We start from the raw sequence: 19,541 nt of genomic DNA on the forward strand, positions 1-19,541 counted from the left end.
CTGAGGGCTATTCCATTAGAATGTATGTGGGAGGGTAGGAAGGGAAGTCTAATTATTGAATGTGGTATGTGTATATTACCATTATGCATAATTATCTTGAAAAATGGTTTTTGGTTGTAGTGATATTTTGAAAGTCACTTCCTACCCTTCCACATAGAATAGCCCTAACAATGACAGATAATAAATGGCATTGTTATTTTACAGATAGTAATTAGTGGAGGAAGAGATAACAAAGTTCTGGACTGGAAATCAAATTACGATTACACTATGGATGTTTCTTCTCATTCTTTGAGAGAGGTAAATTGAAATATATATAACTTAGAATTAGTACTAAACAAGAATGTGTCCCAAGTACACGGATGCCCCATCTGCACTATCATTTTCTATGTTCAGTGGACTATGAAAATGGGATAAAATCTCTAATTTGGCATTAAAATTAGAAAGATCATATCATAGGGAACATGTTTACTAAGTTTCAAATTGATTGGACTTTAAAGGGAAAATTCGCGATTTTTTTCTTATGGTTTAAATATGTTCATAATGACATAATATATATATTCACAAAGTTTTATCGCTAAATGTGCAGTAATAAAGGAGAAATTCAATAATTAATGAAAAAATATTAACTACTTCCTGTAGGTCGTGACGTTTTCTCCTGGTTTTTGCATGCCGGGATTTAAAATACAATCACTAAAAGTCTTGGTTTTTAATCATATTTTAACGTAATCGTAAGCGCGCCGATGACTTATGCTTTATCTAATAACCAGCCGATAATAAGAAGATAAAACGCACAGACGTGCAATTGTACACATTCATGAGATAAATTTTCTATGTTAAATGTATATATTCGAATTATTATTATCGAACACAAAAAGTTATAAAATTATTTTTAATTAATGCATTTTCGGACTGATAAGGTGAACAAATTAAAGTACAATAATATGTAAAGACAATATGTTGATGTACTCTTATTGACCTTTTACTATCTCTGCTATGACTAGGTTTATACGATGTGTGTATTCACGGTTCTGTGGCAATACTCGTAGATGGCTTGTTTAAAGGTAAATTGTTATTTGCACTTCGGTATTTAACCACGCCTCTAGGGCACACCTTGCCAGGTGTGACTGTCTATTCATATCAGTGGATTATAAAACAAGGGAGCATTTAATACACACATTAAAAATACAGGTGACAAATAAAAATAGATCGCCGTGGAATTATTTAATTATATTTGGTGCTATTATTTATTTGAATTCAAATAAATTAATTTACTAAGAAATAAACAGTTTTCGGTTAAAGACGGAAAACTTAATTCATGTGTCAGAATAAAATTATATACACCTCTTGTCCTTAATTTAAGTCTCATAAAAAGGGGGAACTTAGAAATTAGAAATAGCTTTACCAAATCATTTTGATTGTCTTTATTAGGCAAAAACATGTACGAGAACACTTACATTTAGACTTTTGAAACCCATGTATTAATTAATATCTGAAACTATCTGAAGATAACTCTACCGAAGCGGAATATAATTGTACGAATAAAGAAAAAAAATGTTTTTAAATCTTTGCACATTTATGATTAATTATTGTTATCTGTAGTTCATTTAATTATACTTAATTAGTACCTTAAATATGTCTATCGCTCGGCATTAAATCTTGGTGTGGTAGGAAGGGATTATTACATATAGATTATATTTTTTGGATGAGGATTTGAGCTAGCCTATAAAAACACATTAATTAGTTAACATACATTCGAGACCAAAGGATATTAACTTTGCTAATTCAATTAACTTTTATTCACATATATTTCTCTCATGATTTGTGCATGCTTATTTCTATAGGACAGTGTATATATTGTCCCAAAATTAATATTAAAATCGTAACTAAAAATGTCTTGTTCGGAGGTTGATAGTAAAAAAAAAAAGAGGTTGATAGTACTAACAGTGGTTCCAGTCCGGTCAAGAGATGCAGATTTTGACGAGTATGGTCAATTTGGGTACGCACTAGAGCCAGAGTATACCGAAGAAGAGCTCCATAATATGGAACCTGCAGAAAGTTCCCGAAATCAAGATATCCTTAGCAACCCTCGCCAGTTTAACACAGCCGGATTGGTGTTCGTGTACTAAATGCATAGTTATGCCGTTATTGACGGAATGTCTGTGTTGCCCCGAATTTACTCTCTTTGATGGTAATATTGAATTGGGTGAATGCATTAGTGACAATATCGATTTCGGAACAGTTTGTCTGAACCCGGTTGTTCTTGAAACAAGCTGTATAAGTTTTCCGAGGTGCAAGCGCCATAGAGGGAGAGCTCCAGACGTACTAACTCACAGCCATGTTCACATTTAGTTGAATTATACAATATACTTTTACTTTTATTCACTGTTGAAGGCCATACCGTGACTTATATAGCTGCTTAAGTCCACTTCATTTGGGTAAGTGTCTCCCAAGTAAACAAACCACAACTTCTTATTTAAAATCAAATGCCTTATCTTTTTGCGAAAGTTTAATATGCAAAAGTGCAAAGTTATAAATGGGTGTCTTGCAATATTGAAGTGATAATCTATTTGTCAGATCTCTTAATATCTTTTGACGAAATCAAACCATCATGGTATATTCTGCATTTGTATAGACCGAAGTGTACTAAATGATATTCATATTATACATGTTAAATGAATGAACAAATATTAAACCTATCTTTTTATTGTTTTCCGCCCATGTCTGCTCATCGCCAGAAATAGAGTTTGTCGCACGAAAAAATGGTATTAATTCCAGAGTCAAAATTTAAAGAACTTATTTTCCATGTTTTCTGGTATTGTACGAAAGAGAATTGACCTAACAAAAGAATTGCTATCTTAGGCTGTTAGTAACACATGTAGAGCAGTGGGTCGTTGTTGGACATATAAATCTTAGAAAGTGTATCATCTGTTAAATTTGCAGGTCACTGAAAGGGGAAGTCCCATACGGAAGTAGGTGTTGAGGATAATTTTTGGGATACGATTGCTGTCAAGCAATCTGTAGACTTTTACCATTGACCCTATGACACACTCCCTCACGTCATTCGTTTTATTCTAAACATTCGGCAACATCTCAGATTCTTATGATTGTCTTGCTTTAAAAGGTAAAAACAAGCAAAACAATGGAACATAAACAACTTTCTGTAATGTTTTAATCTTGATTGACAACATATTTGTTACGTTCGGAGGACGTGTTTTTCAACAGACTGTCGGCATCCCAATGGGAACAAACTGTGCCCCTCTACTTGCTGACTTGTTTCTTTATTATTATGAGGCTGACTTCATGCAGGAACTTCTTAGGAAGAAAGATAAGAAGTTAGCAATATCCTTTAACTCTACTTTCCGCTATATAGATGACGTTCTTTCACTAAACAATTCAAAATTTGGTGACTATGTGGATCGCATCTATCCCATCGAATTGGAGATAAAGGATACTACAGATACAGTTAAGTCGGCTTCATATCTTGACTTACATCTAGAAATTGACAATGAGGGTCGGTTGAAGACAAAACTTTACGACAAAAGAGATGATTTCAGCTTTCCAATTGTGAACTTTCCATTTCTAAGTAGCAACATTCCAGCAGCACCTGCATACGGGGTATATATCTCCCAATTGATACGATATTCCCGTGCTTGCATTTCCTATCATGATTTTCTTGATAGAGGGTTACTGCTCACAATGAAGCTATTAAACCAAGAGTTCCAAATGGTGAAGTTGAAATCATCCCTTCGTAAATTTTACGGACGCCATCACGAGTTGGTTGACCGTTATGGAATAACCGTTTCACAAATGATATCGGATATGTTCCTTACGTCGTAACTACAATCCCCTTCCCTTTCATGAATTTGACCTACCGAATTAGACTATTTACCGGATTTGTAATCACATAAGCAACACGACGGGTGCCGCATGTGGAGCAGGATCTGCTTACCCTTCCGGAGCACCTGAGATCACCCCTAGTTTTTGGTGGGGTTCGTGTTGTTTATTCTTTAGTTTTCTATGTTGTGTCATGTGTCCTATTGTTTTTCTGTTTGTCTTTTTCATTTTTAGCCATGGCGTTGTCAGTTTGTTTTAGATTTACGAGTTTGACTGTCCCTTAGGTATCTTTCGTCCCTCTTTTACTCATAATCTTCATGTATGATATTTTCCTTGACTTATATGCGTGTTTTTAACAATACGGAAAATCAGAATTAAACAGTATTTATATTTAGTGTTTTTATAAATTTAGAAACACGTCAGAGGGAATTCCCAAATTTTGATAACTTGCGAGAGTTCTCTGAAAGCCGATCGATAATTCTATTTCTGTCACAAGAACTGAAGTGGAGTATTTCTATATTTTACCGTTATGAAACTGATATTTGATACTGTACTCTCATAAAGAAATGGAGAACCATTCATCATATCATTTAATAAACGTTCTTGTTCCAAATCGCAAGTCGCGGTTTGTTTATGTATTAATGTCCATGCGTGGTCTCACTAATTAGAGACAAAAAGAATTGTAGAGACAAAAAGCGCCAAGAAGCGACAAGAAGAATAATATTAGCAACAAGAAACTATTTAGCGACAAGAAAACATTTTTTTATTTATATTACTTATTCGAAATAAATATTAAAAAAATATGCAAAAGAAAACAATTTCAACGACAGGAAAGTTAATTTTGATAGGGAGGGGGGAATGAAACTTGTAAATCTAATTCAGTTGCTACATTTATTTACATGATATTTTATAAGGTATCACAGGAAGTATATTTTGTCTTTTTATTTGTTTTTAAAACCATTTTTGTACAATATATAATTAACTTGCAAAATGCATTATTTGTGCATAATTGTACAGAAAATTCATACACAAATTGTGAAATACAAATTAAGAACTGAAATCAAACAAGAGGAAAACATAATTAAAATGTGAATATTTTTCATCAGTGTTCACTATTCGGTACAATAATTTTATATTCTGGTGTGTGTAATTGATGAAGGTGTTAATGGATGTTATTGTTGCAATAAAACAAACTTTAAGGACACGCACCTAGTTAATCTCATGTGTTGCTCTTAATTGTGTATTACCTTAGAGTGAAGCCACAGCTAATGTTGGTCCTATCAGGAAAAATTAATTGTACAGTTAGGAAGGAAATAATATTTCATGTTTTTGTTTTATTAAATCCTTCAAAAGGAAGGTGACAAATCTTTGTTTTTATTTTCATTTTATAGCGTTTACATTTCCTTTGCTCTTACACATGTTTAATTTCTACATCTATCAATATGATAATAAAAAGTACACAATCTCTTCATCGAATTTTTTTTTATTTCTTCATCTTTCAATATAATCCTAAAAAATATTTTAATGTATGTGATAACAAAATGTATTCTTGTCGCTAAATAGCTTCTTGTTGCTTTTTGTCACTTATTATTTTTCTTCTTGTCGCTTCTTGACGCTTTTTGTCGCTAATTAGTGAGACCCCACATGCGTGTAGTTTTCCTGATTTCAAGGGGTATCAGATTGAGTGATTCCCCGCTTCATTGATTAATTTGAAACTCATGGGATTCTTTCTATGTCTGTCTGCATATGGAGGGCTATTGTTGTTGCATAATTTTAAATCACATGCATAATTTAAATTAAAATAAATGTTTCATCGTAAAAATTACCTATAACACCCCTTCAGCAGAAATGGAATCTTCCATGTTATCGTTTCGAGTTGTCTCCCTTTTCGAAGTATTCGTCAAGAAGAATTAACTCGTTAATGCCGGTAAACGTCGTATTATATTAAGAACGATCTCAAAGTAAACAGAGGAGTGTGTACGGAAAGGAGTCATGCCCTCTGACCCAAAGGAACTTCAATAATGAAAGAGTAAGAAATGGGGTTCCTCCTAAACTGGTCCGCCGTTCTATATATAGCTTCGCACCGAAGGTCAGTGTAGCGATAAGTGAACACAATATGATAGGGGTCCAGTTTAGGGTTCCTCCTAGAATTACGGTGATAAGATACGGAAGCAAGTTAACTCGTACCACGGCAAAAGTTAACTTGTACTACTGGGAAGTCGTAACATTCAGAAAAATATATAAAAAATATGATGTTTTATGGGTTTCTGTTTGTAAACTTAATAGAAATAAAGTTGAATTACTTGAATTTTACACAGGAGTTAAATGAAAACTTAGACAAAAATAAAGAATGTTTTAAAGCATTAATGTTTTAACTGATCTTTCAAACTAGAACATAGGCGGATCCAGCCCCCCCCCCCTTTTTTTGTGGAAAAAATTTGGTTGATAATAAAGGGAATCATTGAAGCATGACTGGAGCGGGCCCCCTCTTAGGTCAGTCAGCGGGCTCCCCCTTAGGAAAAGTTCTGGATCCGCCACTGTAGAACTTAATCCAGAGGAAAGTTAAAACATTGCTTTAACTGTACCTTATTAAAATTGAACATGTTGAATATGTATATATCCAATTTAAGTTAATTAAAGCTGTAATCCATGATCACAAATTGAATGCTATGTTTACAATTGTTGAAAGCCATGTGCTTTTTTTGCGGGGAAAATGCGGACCCCCTTAACAGGAATCAGTTAAATTTCATTGTTACATTTATTTATAGACAGTAAAAATAATTTTGGCAATCATTTTGACTAACTGCTAAGATTTTATTATTCATGAAAAATTTTCTTCGGGTGAAACCATACATGTCAACCTCTGACAATAGGAAATCATGTCATGACATGACATGATTTGTCAAAAAGCGTGTAAAAACGCGTGACGTAGATGCGGACTTGTTAATATGAATGTGGTAATGTTCATAATTTCATACAAATTTGTGAATATAAAAAAACAATATATATTCTACTGTGAACTTTTATTGTATTAAACAGTGGTCTGTATGTTGCTTTTAAAGCACCACCACTAGGCACATATTCAAAACAACTGCCAGTTTCAAGTTTAGTTACATTTATTTGATCACAGTACACAATACAAATGTAACATAGTCAAGTTCTGATCAGAATTCAGTGTCAATTTCTTTATAATTGAAAAGGCTCTCCCACAGTAGGAATTGATATTTGACTGAATTAGCTTCATCAAGATTTGAAAGAATGTCATAATGGTTTTTTTTTTGGCATTAATGTGAAATGTCATCTATTATCTCTGCCATTGCTCCCATTGATATTGACTGGATAAAACTGGGTAGTTCATCAGAAGAAAGCTGGTACTATGAGAGCTGATCCAACAGTTCTGTGATATGTTTATCCCCATGGCCTGTAGAAATCTGTTGCCGTGTTGGCTGGATTTGAAACTGAAATTGAAAAAGAACAATGTTTAATAAATTTGATTTCCATTAGATAAACATGTAAATGCTTATTCAAATAGCTGCATTGTATTTCTCCTCTCACATGTATTGTTTTTTATCATTGCAACATAGAATGCACAAATTATGCGGTACTTGTCACAAAATATAATTTATAAACCTTGAATCTTGCCGTACACATCGTTTTGGCTTAACAATCGGCACTTTAGACGACGGTACAGGCCCTGAAAGTGACCTCTTTCTGTGCACATTTCCCCTATAAAGTGAATTTGAAAGAAAGTCACAAAATAGTTAAAACTAATCACAAACTACTTACCTTTTACTGTTTGTCCATATAGAAAAATAAACAATGTGGCAGCCAAACAATTACTTCGAATTTTTCGGTATTTATCGCCCAAAAAGGAAAAAACCCGAGAATAGCGATATCACTAACGACCAAAAAATGAAAAGAACGAAAAAGCGTGTAATTGCGTGTAAAGTGGTGAAAAGCGTGTACACGCCATGTGACAAAATCCTCGCGTGTAAACCGTTGAAAAAGCGTGTATTACACGCGAATATCATGTCACTTGACATGTATGGGTGAAACTGTATATACCTTAATTATCTACATCTGCCACAGTATTTTCTATCCAATATACAAGGAACATAAGCTACAAATTGGTCATTGTACTATCAAATTATATACATTTTACAGACTTTTTTGAGGTATTGGGTGAAAGTAACGTATATCATGTATATTCATCATTTAACACCATTTGAATGCATTTAAATAAGTTGGTACGAGTAAGCAATGGTTCGAGTTTTTTTTTTTTTTAATGGTACGAGTTTACAATGATACAGGATAACTATAATTCGATAAAACACAATAAGTACATGGCTCATACACTTGTAACGGGGATTGGCTATTCTTTAAGTTGAGTGACTATTCAGATTGTTACATTTTGCATGTGCAGTTGAATTAGTTTAGAGAATAATACTATCCAGCTGTACCAGGGTTACTGGCCAAAAATGCTTGAGACTCGCGCATGTTCATGCTTTTTTTGCAACAGTATTCTTGGATCTATTTCTTTCCTTTTTGATCTTTTGAATTTTGGCCAAATCTCATGCATTTGTTTAATGAAAATTTGGCAGAACTGCTATACATGTGTCAATGAAAACTATGGCAATCGTATCCCTCAGAGCATTCTGCTCTTTGATTTTTTATCCAGTGACACATATTACATGCGTATTCTTGAACGTTTGATACATCATTTACCCTCAAATTTCAAAAACGAAAACTTCCAATTGTATTTATAGTATTTGTATTTTTATCCATCTGATGAGTTAAGCCTTTTTCAACTGATTTGTATAGTTCGTTCTTCTTCTTCTTTTGGTATACAATAGTCTATCGAATTCGTTGATTACATACTGTTGGCATACGTGGACTAGTCTATTTACAAAACTTTTACCCCAATTTACACAAAATGTATGTTTCTTTGTTATGTTTAATGTATACATGTATATAATTTAAATTGCGCTATAGTTCCGTAACTTTCTATCCAGGCGTATAAACGAATCGTCGGCAAATGCGTACATTTTTTTAAATCAATATTTCTGGTATGTTCCAATCTGTCCTTTACTATTGACAACGAGTTTATATTACATTTTCCTAAATTAACCCTTGGAAAAAATATGTAAATAGATTTTTATTTCTTCAAATCTTTTTTTTATGTATAATATTATTTATATTTTTATAAATAATATTCTTTACACCAGAAATGTTATTTATAAACAAGCGTATGAGTTAAGTAAAGACTAGTATATTATATCACTTTCGGACACGCAAGACAGAGATGTATATTATAAACCTGATAGTTCAAAATGAAAAGTTATAAGTTATCGGCCGTGTACACCGATCAATACCTACAGAAGTGAAACGATGCATGAACTTGCAAGCCCGACAGGAAATCGCTTGAATACCTGGACGTGTCACCTCACACCCCTCACAATACCTTTGGGAGTAATACCTTAAGCCATGCTGGTGATCAGATGAGGGAAGATCCGAATTTATTTGAATAAAGTTTATTACTTTAAAGAATTATGATCGAATTACATTTTCGAAAACAATTTTCACGGAACACTTATTTATGATTTGAACTTTGACTTTTTAATTAATTCCAATATTAACAGTTTAAAAATAACAGACTATGGTTATTTAAAAAAAAAAAAGAACATTTTCCGTATCAAGTTAGTTAGTCAGATAAAACAACCGTACGATTGACAAGATATCGACAAGCAATTACGACTACATCAATTACTGTAGTTTTGGTCCTTTGTGGTTTATAGACATATCGTGATTTTTGATCGTAGAAGATGACAAAATGGCGGAACGCACAGAATTGATACTCAAAATTTAAAATCAATGGTGATCTCTTATCTAGCGGAATAAAACTTTAATATCTATAAATTTGAGAATTTTTATACAGAATGGACATAATATCAATTTTTGATTTTTTTGCGAAGTTTCCCTTTAACTTCATCAAAAACTACCTCGACCAAAAACTTTAACCTGAAGTGGGACGAACGGACGGATGGACGGACGAACGGAAGGAAGAACGCATAGACCAGAAAACATAATTCCTATAAATGGGGCATAAAAAGAAGATAAATGGTGTTTTTTCTTTCAAATTTTTACTCATTAAAGATCATAATGTTGGACCAAGAGCTATCATTGCTTAATATTGGACCCAGAGCTATCATTGCTTAATATTGGACCCAAAGCTATCATTGCTTAATATTGGACCCAGAGCTATCATTGCTTAATATTGGACTCAGAGCTATTATTGCTTAATGTTGGACCCAGAGCTATCATTGCTTAGTTTTGGACCCAGAGCTATCATTGCTTAATGTTGTACCCAGAGCTATCATTGCTTAATGTTGGACCCAGAGCTATTATTGCTTAATGTTGGACCCAGAGCTATCAGTGCTTAGTTTTGGACCCAGAGCTATCATTGCTTAATGTTGTATCCAGAGCTATCATTGCTTAATGTTGGACCCAGAGCTATCATTGGTTAATGTTGGAACCAGATCTATCATTGCTTAATGTTGGACCCAGAGCTATCATTGCTTAATGTTGGACCCAGAGCTATCATTGCTTAATGTTGGACCCAGAGCTATCATTGCTTAATGTTGGACCCAGAGCTATCATTGCTTAATGTTGGACTCAGAGCTATCATTGCTTAATGTTGGACCCAGAGCTATCATTGCTTAATGTTGGACCCAGAGCTATCACTGCTGAATGCTAAAATGGGTATTAAGGCTGAATTGTGAATGTAATAACAGATAAAATCTTTAACAATGCATTTTTGGTTGGCATCAATTTCTTATATTACGGGGTTTATTAAGCTTGTCACAATCAGCACTAAAAATTAGGTATGGCAACGAGTACTCAAGTACTTGGGTACTCGCTCGGAAGGCAGAGTACTCGAGTACAGATTTAGTTCTCGGATACTGGTTTGCCTGTTATACCTATTGAGATATTTCTCTTCACATTTTCACTCACTTTTCCATTGAAATATCCCCTTCGTAATACTAAATAAAATCAATTAATAACATAAATATGGTTAAATATCCTGAGGATACTATTTGTTATAGAAGTACCAGCAACCTCCTTTCTTTCCGAAAGAATATTTTCTGTGCACTACTTGTAACAAAAAATAGAAAGTCATACAGTCTTTCGTCTGAAATTGTTGACCATATCATATTTCTAAACAAGAACAAAATCAAAGTGACCTGCAGTGAACCCTACGCAGCTGATTAAAAACATTTGTTAACTGTGTTTTTACAGGGATCAACACTTTCATGGATTCAAACCCAAAAGTCTGAAATAAGCTGACAACGTCATGGCTAAAATTTAAAAAAAATCAGACAACAGATAGTGCAAAAAAAAAACACAGAAAAAGTAAGACTGAGCAACGGGAAAAAGCCCAATAGTGTTGTTGACAAATTAATGGACAAGTTGTATTATAAAAAATACCAACTCCTCAGGAACAGATGATACATATATTGTCTACTTTGTCAAACTTTATATGCAAATATTTATAATTTTATTGAAATTTGGTTCATGAACATGTGCACAAACAATAATTGCTATTATGGTAGGTTATTTGAAGAAACGGCAGTAGGTAATTCATTGTTTAATTAATACAAAAAAACAGAGGATCAAGCTATTTTTGTAGTACTTTGTCTTTACTAAATATGTTTATGAAAGGTAATAACAAAAACACTGCATTCCATCAAAATGTCTAAACTCGAGTATTATGACCGAGTATCCAAGTATTAATTTTAGAGGCTAGTTTTCAGAATTCAAGGCTAGTTTGCAGAATCCAAGGCTAGTTGGATGCTCATAATTAGTTATAGACTTTACTGCTTATTTGCTTTAACAAACTGTTGTGTGATATATATGATGCAACAAGGCAATGGCGGATCCAGGGGGGGGGGGGGGGGGGGGTTCTGGGTGTTGGAACCCCCCTTTTTTTGGGCCGATAAATGCATTTGAATGGGGATCTATGGTTGGAACCCCCCCCCCCCCCCTTTTCTCCTGGGTTGGGAACCCCCCTCTTTTTCAAATGGCTGGATCCGCCCCTGCAAAGAAAGTTAAGTCCCTTTTCTATGCTTCTTGACAATTTTCCATGATTATAAAGAGATATGCGGTATTCTCCTTATCTTTGTTATGCATTATACTGTGGATCCATTATTATTTTTTGGATACCAATTTTCTTGGATTTTGTGGGTACAGGTGAACATAGGATTGTATGCAGACTTTGTCATCACCACGCAATTAAATATCCAAGAACATGCAAGTTTTCGTAAATCCATAAAAATTGATACCCATGAAAATAAATTAATCTGAACATGACAACTCATTAAAAAGTGAAACATACTTAAAGACCTAATTTTACATTATATCAATAGGGTATAAACTATACACTGGACATCATCGTGGAAAATTTAGGACGAGCTAATTATGCTAACAAGGGATCTAAAGTGATGAACAAAGAAAGAAAAGGTATTTACATTTTTACCTTAGAAACTGTCCATAACATAATTCAATATGACAAAATAAAAAAAAGTTTTGACAATTTTTTAATTGAAATTTTCTCTTGGCCAAAAAAAGTGAGTGTTGGTTGTAATACAAATTAAGCAGTACACATTTTTTTATGGAGTCTTTCAGACATTTTTCAGTTCCTGATTCAAACTTTAAATTGTAATCTTTTGAGTCATAAAAGGCTCAATGCCAAAGATAAATCATGCTTTGACATGTTTTTTTTTTCATTGAAAAGGGCACACTTATTTAGTGAAATAGTCTTCTAAAATTTTAAAGGGAAAAAAATGGCTTTAGTTCAGAAATTTTTGGAAATAATCACTTTAATTATATTTTTGAATACTCAACTGAAGTTCTAATTTAAAATTCAATTTTTGAAAACTTACCTAAAGTTCTAATTTAAAATTCAATTATGCAGGAATAACTGGAGAGATCTTACTAGACGATAAACCAGTAGAGAATTGGACTGTTTATCCATTGACATTCAATAGAAATTTCATTCACAAGTAAGTCCAGTGGAGAAAGGACAATATCCATTCACATTTGACAGGAATTTTATATGCAAGCTTGCTGAACAAATGCTGCCATGCTAAAAAAAAGTGTTTGTTTGACATGATCAGGACTGTGCATGGAAGATACCTGCCAATAATGAGAAACAGTAGCTAATAAAAAGCTATCAAATTTTGGAATTTTGAGCTTGCAAAGATTTTTATTCAAATTGCCACTGTCTTATTATAATAAGTTCATGATGAAATATCTGCACTTTGCAGAATAAATGATTTCCACTATGAAGAAAACTAATTTGTATTGGATGTTAAAATTGATATAATTGGTAATGGTAGTTTAAAGGCTCTTGACAAGATTAATTGAAAGGATAGACAAAACTGATGCAAAGAAGTTTATGCTTTATTCAATGGTGTAATGACAAAAGAACCTTTTTGGCTCAGAGTTTTTTACGGAGTGAGATGAGACCTTCCAATCATTCAATATTCTCTCAGAACTCTCATACCAAACACCCTTATAATTGATTTTATATGTCCATTTTCTTTCTTTCAATAGTTTGATTTAAATGTAGAGGTATGCTTAAATAATATGACAATGAATGCTTTCTTGTTATTTGTTACTATAAATGTGTCTATTGTCTTGTTTCTTTCTTACAGAATATATACAAATGACAAATATTTTCCATTATCATCATTAACCAAACCACCATGCTTGTTCAGAACTAATTTGAAGATAGAGGGACCAGTACCTAAGGACACATTTCTTCAAATGGAGGTAGGGTGTTTAGTTTCTTTATCAATTTACAATAATTTTTGGATCAGTGATTTTTATGCCCCATTTATGGGCATTATGTTTTCTGGTCTGTGTGTCCTTTCGTCTGTCCGTCTGTTCGTCCCATTTCAGGTTAAAGTTTTGGTCGAGGTCGTTTTTGATGAAGTTGAAGTCCGATCAACTTTAAACTTAGTAAAAATGTTCCCTATGATATGATCTTTGTAATTTTAATGCCAAATTAGAGATTTTATTCCATTTTCACGGTCCACTGAACATAGAAAATGATAATGCGGATGGGGCATCCGTGTACTTGGGACACATTCTTGTTTTTAATATAAATTGGGGGGAAAATGGATTTAGACATTGTATTTGAACAAACAGAACTAAATTTTTTCCTGAAAGAGAGGCAAAAGATACCACATTTAAATTCATAAGTCCAAAATAAACTTACTGGCCATCTCAGTTGCTCAGGAAAGGTGAGCGAATCATGCTCAATGAAAAGAGAGCAGACCCTGCTCAACATGTTGCACCAGCGTTTTGCGCATAAATTCATATATAAAATACTTGAAATTATTTTGTGTTTTCTACATTGTGTTTAGAATTCTTAGTGATATAAAATATTTGTTGATTGAGAGATATTTTTGATTATTGCAGGGCTGGGGTAAAGGAATAGTATTTGTTAATGAACATCATTTAGGAAGATACTGGAGCATTGGGCCACAGAAAACATTGTTTGTACCAGCGCCTTACTTAAAGGCAGGATATAATTCGGTAAACATAACTTCAAAAATTATTGCCATTTTGGCATATAATGATGCATGCTTTTTGAAGAAGCAGCAGATATAGTTGACTCAACCATGGTAGAAATCAAGTTCAAGCTTTTAAAGGTTCAGCTGATCTTGGTTTAACAGTCACTCTCTCATGAATGTTAAAAAACTGAAGTTTAAGGAAGTTTACTGCTCAGTTTCAATATAAATAGCTTTCCATAACACTACCGGTAGTATATATTGATAGGGGATTAATTGAGGAATCTAAAAAGCAAAAAAAATATAGGGGTCAATGTGCTTGTTTCCGAGATATAAGCCATTGGAATTTTGGCAGGAAAATGTTCTCTCTTGATTTATCTTTATCATTGACCAGTTAAAGTTTTCAAAAACTATTAAAAAATAAATAAGATTTTATAAGGGTTTTACAAATGGCTTATAATTATATATGTAGATTTATGAAAAGAAAAATGGGGGTCCATGAGCAAGTTTTTTTTTAAGGCATTATCTAATGGATAAAACCAGAGGATTTTGAAAATCTGACAAAAATTCAAAAACATGGCAGGCAACAGTTTAGTATGACGTCCATTATCACTGTACTAGTATACATATTTTTAAGGGGCCAGCGGAAGGACGCCTACGGGTGCGGGAGTTTCTCGCTTCATTGAAGACCCATTGGTGGCCTTCGGCTATTGTCTGCTCTATGGTCGGGTTGTTGTCGCTTTGACACATTCCCCATTTCCTTTCTCAATTTTATAAACATCCTTTAGTTAGGGTCATTTAGTTTGTTTTCTCTGAAAAGTTAAACTGCATAATATGGTTTCGTTGTTATTCAATTGGCATGCCAAATTCCCCCCAAAAATATGATATTTTAAAGGCATTTCAAATTAAGATCTTCAATGTAGATTATAAAAATTTCATAGTTCCTTAATAGTACAGGCAAAGCTGCCTCACTGAGCAATTATATTCTGTTTTCTATTATCACTATTTTTAGCTCACCTGGCCCGAAGGGCCAAGTGAGCTTTTCCCATCACTTTGCGTCCGTCGTCCGTCGTCCGGCGTCGTTAACTTTTACAAAAATCTTCTCCTCTGAAACTACTGGGCCAAATTGAACCAAACTTGGCCACAATCATCATTGGGGTATCTAGTTTAAAAAATGTGTGGCGTGACCCGTTCAACCAACCAAGATGGCCGCCATGGCTAAAAATAGAACATAGGGGTAAAATGCAGTTTTTGGCTTATAACTCAAAAACCAAAGCATTTAGAGGAAATCTGACGTCGGGTTAATATGTTTATCAGGTCAAGATCTATCTGCCCTGAAATTTTCAGATGAATCGGTCAACATGTTGTTGGGTTGCTGCCCCTGAATTGGTCATTTTGAGGAAATTTTGCTGTTTTTGGTTATTATCTTGAATATTATTATAGATAGAGATAAATTGTAAACAGCAATAATGTTCGGCAAAGTTAGATTTACAAATAAGTCAACTTGACCGAAATGGTCAGTTGACCCCTTTAGGAGTTATTGCCCTTTATAGTCAATATTTAACCATTTTTCATAAATATAAGTAATCTTTTAGAAAAATCTTCTCCTCTGAAACTACTGGGCCAAATTAATCCAAACTTGGCCACAATCATCTTTGGGGTATCTAGTTTTGAAAATGTGTGGCGTGACCCGGTCAACCAACCAAGATGGCCGCCATGGCTAAAAATAGAACATAGAGGTAAAATGCAGTTTTTGGCTTATAACTCAAAAACCAAAGCATTAAGAGGAAATCTGAAATGGGGTAAATATGTTTATCAGGTCAAGATCTATCTGCCCTGAAATTTTCAGATGAATCGGTCAACCCGTTGTTGGGTTGCTGCCCCTGAATTGGTCATTTTGAGGAAATTTTGCTGTTTTTGGTTATTATCTTGAATATTACTATAGATAGAGATAAACTGTAAACAGCAATAATGTTCAGCAAAAAAAGATTTACAAATAAGTCAACATGACCGAAATGGTCAGTTGACCCCTTTAGGAGTTATTGCCCTTTATAGTCAATTTTTAACCATTTTTCATAAATATAAGTAATCTTTTAGAAAAATCTTCTCCTCTGAAACTACTGGGCCAAATTAATCCAAACTTGGCCACAATCATCTTTGGGGTATCTAGTTTTGAAAATGTGTGGCGTGACCCGGTCAACCAACCAAGATGGCCGCCACGGCTAAAAATAGAACATAGGGGTAAAATGCAGTTTTTGGCTTATAACTCAAAAACCAAAACATTTAGAGGAAATCTGACATGGAGTAAAAATGTTTATCAGGTCAAGATCTATCTGCCCTGAAATTTTCAGATGAATCGGTCAACCTGTTGTTGGGTTGCTGCCCCTGAATTGGTAATTTTGAGGAAATTTTGCTGTTTTTGGTTATTATCTTGAATATTATTATAGATAGAGATAAACTGTAAACAGCAATAATGTTCATCAAAGTAAGATTTACAAATAAGTCAACATGACCGAAATGGTCAGTTGACCCCTTTAGGAGTTATTGCCCTTTATAGTCAATTTTTAACCATTTTTCGTAAATCTTAGTTATCTTTTACAAAAATCTTCTCCTCTGAAACTACTGGGCCAAATTAATTCAAACTTGGCCACAATCATCTTTGAGGTACCTTGTTTGAAAAATGTGTCCGATGACCTGGCCATCCAACCAAGATGGCCACCACGGCTAAAAATAGAACAGGGGTAACATGTAGTTTTTTGCTTATAACTCTGAAACCCAAATCATTTAGAGGAAATCTGACAAGGAGTTAAATTGTTAATCAAGTCAATATATATCTGCCCTGAAATATTCAAATGAATTGGACAACAGGTTGTTGGGTTGCTGCCCTCCAATTGGAAATTTTTAAAGAAATTTTGCTGTTTTTGGTTATTATCTTGAATACTATTATAGATAGCGATAAACTGTAAACAGCGATAATGTTCATCAAAGTAAGATCTACAAATAAGTCCACATGACCTAAATGGTCAATTGACCCTTTAAGGAGTTATTGCCCTTTATAGTCAATTTTTAACAATTTTCATTAATTTGGTAAATTTATGTAAATTTTTACCAAATATTTTTCTCTGTTACTAATGGGCAAAGTTCATTATAGATATAATTGTAAGAAGCAAGAATGTTCAGTAAAGTAAGAACTTCAAACACATCACCATCACCAAAATACAATTTTGTCATGAATCCATTTGTGTCCTTTGTTTAATATGCACATAGACCAAGGTGAGCGACACAGGCTCTTTAGAGCCTCTAGTTAATAAAAATCAACATGATAGTTCTTAATATTCTTATATTTCAATGTAGGAAATTTTGCTTCTCTTTAGGCAGTTAACATAAGACTGATGACAAGTTTATATATTTTCAGATCATTGTATTTGAAGAAGAAAAAGTAGGAAAATATGTAAGTTTTCTTGACCATCCATTGCTGACCTAAAAGTATTGTTGTATGGATAGAGAGACTCAGGAGAAAGACTTAGAACCAGGGGAGATTGAAGGGAACAAGATTCAAGAAGACCTTTTGTAATTTTCAAACTATTGCTTACTGCTGTGTTGTATCTAGAAAGTGCTAATTGTCTATGTACCCTAAACCAGAAAAAGGACCCTACATTAGAAAAAGAATAGTTAAACTGTATTTGGCAAAACTTATAGGAATTTTGGTCCATAATGCTCTTCAACTTCATACTTTATTTGGCCTTTTTAACTTTTTTCGATTCGAGCGTCACTGATGAGTCTTTTGTAGACAAAACGCGTGTCTGGCGTATATATAGTCCTGGTATCTATGATGAGTTTATTCACATTAAAAACTTTTTTTAGCACATATTTTGGAGCACTATTTGACTCAAAAAAATAGTAAATATTTCAAATTCTGAGATGCAACATTTTGTTGTCAAATATTATATTGTAGAAAGCAGAATTTGAAAAAAAAAAATACCTCACTGTCAAAGCTTTTTCTAATTGATATTTGAATTTGTCACCTTTCAAATTGTCAAATTTTTTATATATTTTCCTGTTCTGCAAAGATTTTCATTTCTTTACTATTTTTATCAAAATGTAAGTCCACTTATATTTGTGGAATCCTATTATTTTCGTTTATCTCTTTCTTGCCAATTTTTTGACAATCTAATTCAAATTTTCTATAACCTGCATTGATTTATTAAAAGCAGAAAAGATTTGCATTTTGCTACTTTCTTGTATTGTTTTTTTTAAAGTACAATCAAGTAAACTAATAGCTTACCAAGATTTGTTTGTTTATCTATTATAAAGCAAAACATTGTTATGTTATACAGAAAAACACCAAATTTTATTTTTTTTAATTTAACTTTTCTTATCAGGACTAAATTCACCCATCAACAACAATTCATGCCTCTTATCAATATTTTTCCCCTCTAAATATAACTCTCTTCATAGGAGTAACTTGTTAAAAACTGTATGAAAAAGATATACTATGCCTATACTGATAAATACTGGATCACAGGATGGAATTGTTTTTATGTACATGCTTAATATAAAGACTTTTACCTGCTTATTTCATACAAATTGTAAAGTTTGTATTTGAGGGTTGCAAATGTGTTATATATTTGCCTGATATTATATACTCATATACTGTAAATTCAGAAATTATTGCATGCATTTATTATTGTGATTTATTTTATGACTTAAATGTGATTTGAATTTTTACGATTTTGAAAAAAATCCTGTTTAATTCATATAAAATATTTAAAAATGCAAGTTTAAATACTGCGTTTACAACTCTGTCACATTTTTGGCAATAATAAAAACCTCACAATAATTTCTGAGTTTACAGTAAGCAAGAATTTATATATGCTTATTGATTACAAATTACAAATATTTATTTTTGTCAGAAGTTTGGCATTGATAAGAGTCTTCTTTTTGTTAATTTTTTTTTATATTTAATAGAAACTGTATATGCTTATATGAAAGAGACTTGACATTTGTGTTGATAAGTAATAGTTTATCATAACTAGACAGACATTTAAAAAAATGTTTATTTAACAGAGGAGAAACTTGCATATAAGCTAGATATTATACAGATTTTATTATACTAGAATTTATACACACCAA

At 33.0% G+C, this 19,541-nt stretch overlaps 1 protein-coding gene across 1 annotated transcript in view; it reads left to right on the forward strand.

Moving 5' to 3' along the window:
• Positions 1 to 19,541, forward strand: part of LOC139523367 (beta-galactosidase-1-like protein 2) — a 49,892-nt gene extending 30,351 nt beyond the window's left edge. The window contains exons 14-20 of the mRNA XM_071317285.1: positions 205 to 297; positions 12,258 to 12,351; positions 12,806 to 12,893; positions 13,548 to 13,665; positions 14,317 to 14,433; positions 17,824 to 18,079; positions 18,246 to 19,541. Of these exons, the coding sequence (XP_071173386.1) occupies positions 205 to 297; positions 12,258 to 12,351; positions 12,806 to 12,893; positions 13,548 to 13,665; positions 14,317 to 14,433; positions 17,824 to 17,892 (579 nt within the window). The 3' untranslated portion in view covers positions 17,893 to 18,079; positions 18,246 to 19,541. The remainder of the gene's footprint in view (positions 1 to 204; positions 298 to 12,257; positions 12,352 to 12,805; positions 12,894 to 13,547; positions 13,666 to 14,316; positions 14,434 to 17,823; positions 18,080 to 18,245) is intronic.

Source organism: Mytilus edulis, chromosome 5 (assembly GCF_963676685.1).
Source record: "Mytilus edulis chromosome 5, xbMytEdul2.2, whole genome shotgun sequence".
Taxonomy (NCBI): Eukaryota; Metazoa; Mollusca; class Bivalvia; order Mytilida; family Mytilidae; genus Mytilus; species Mytilus edulis.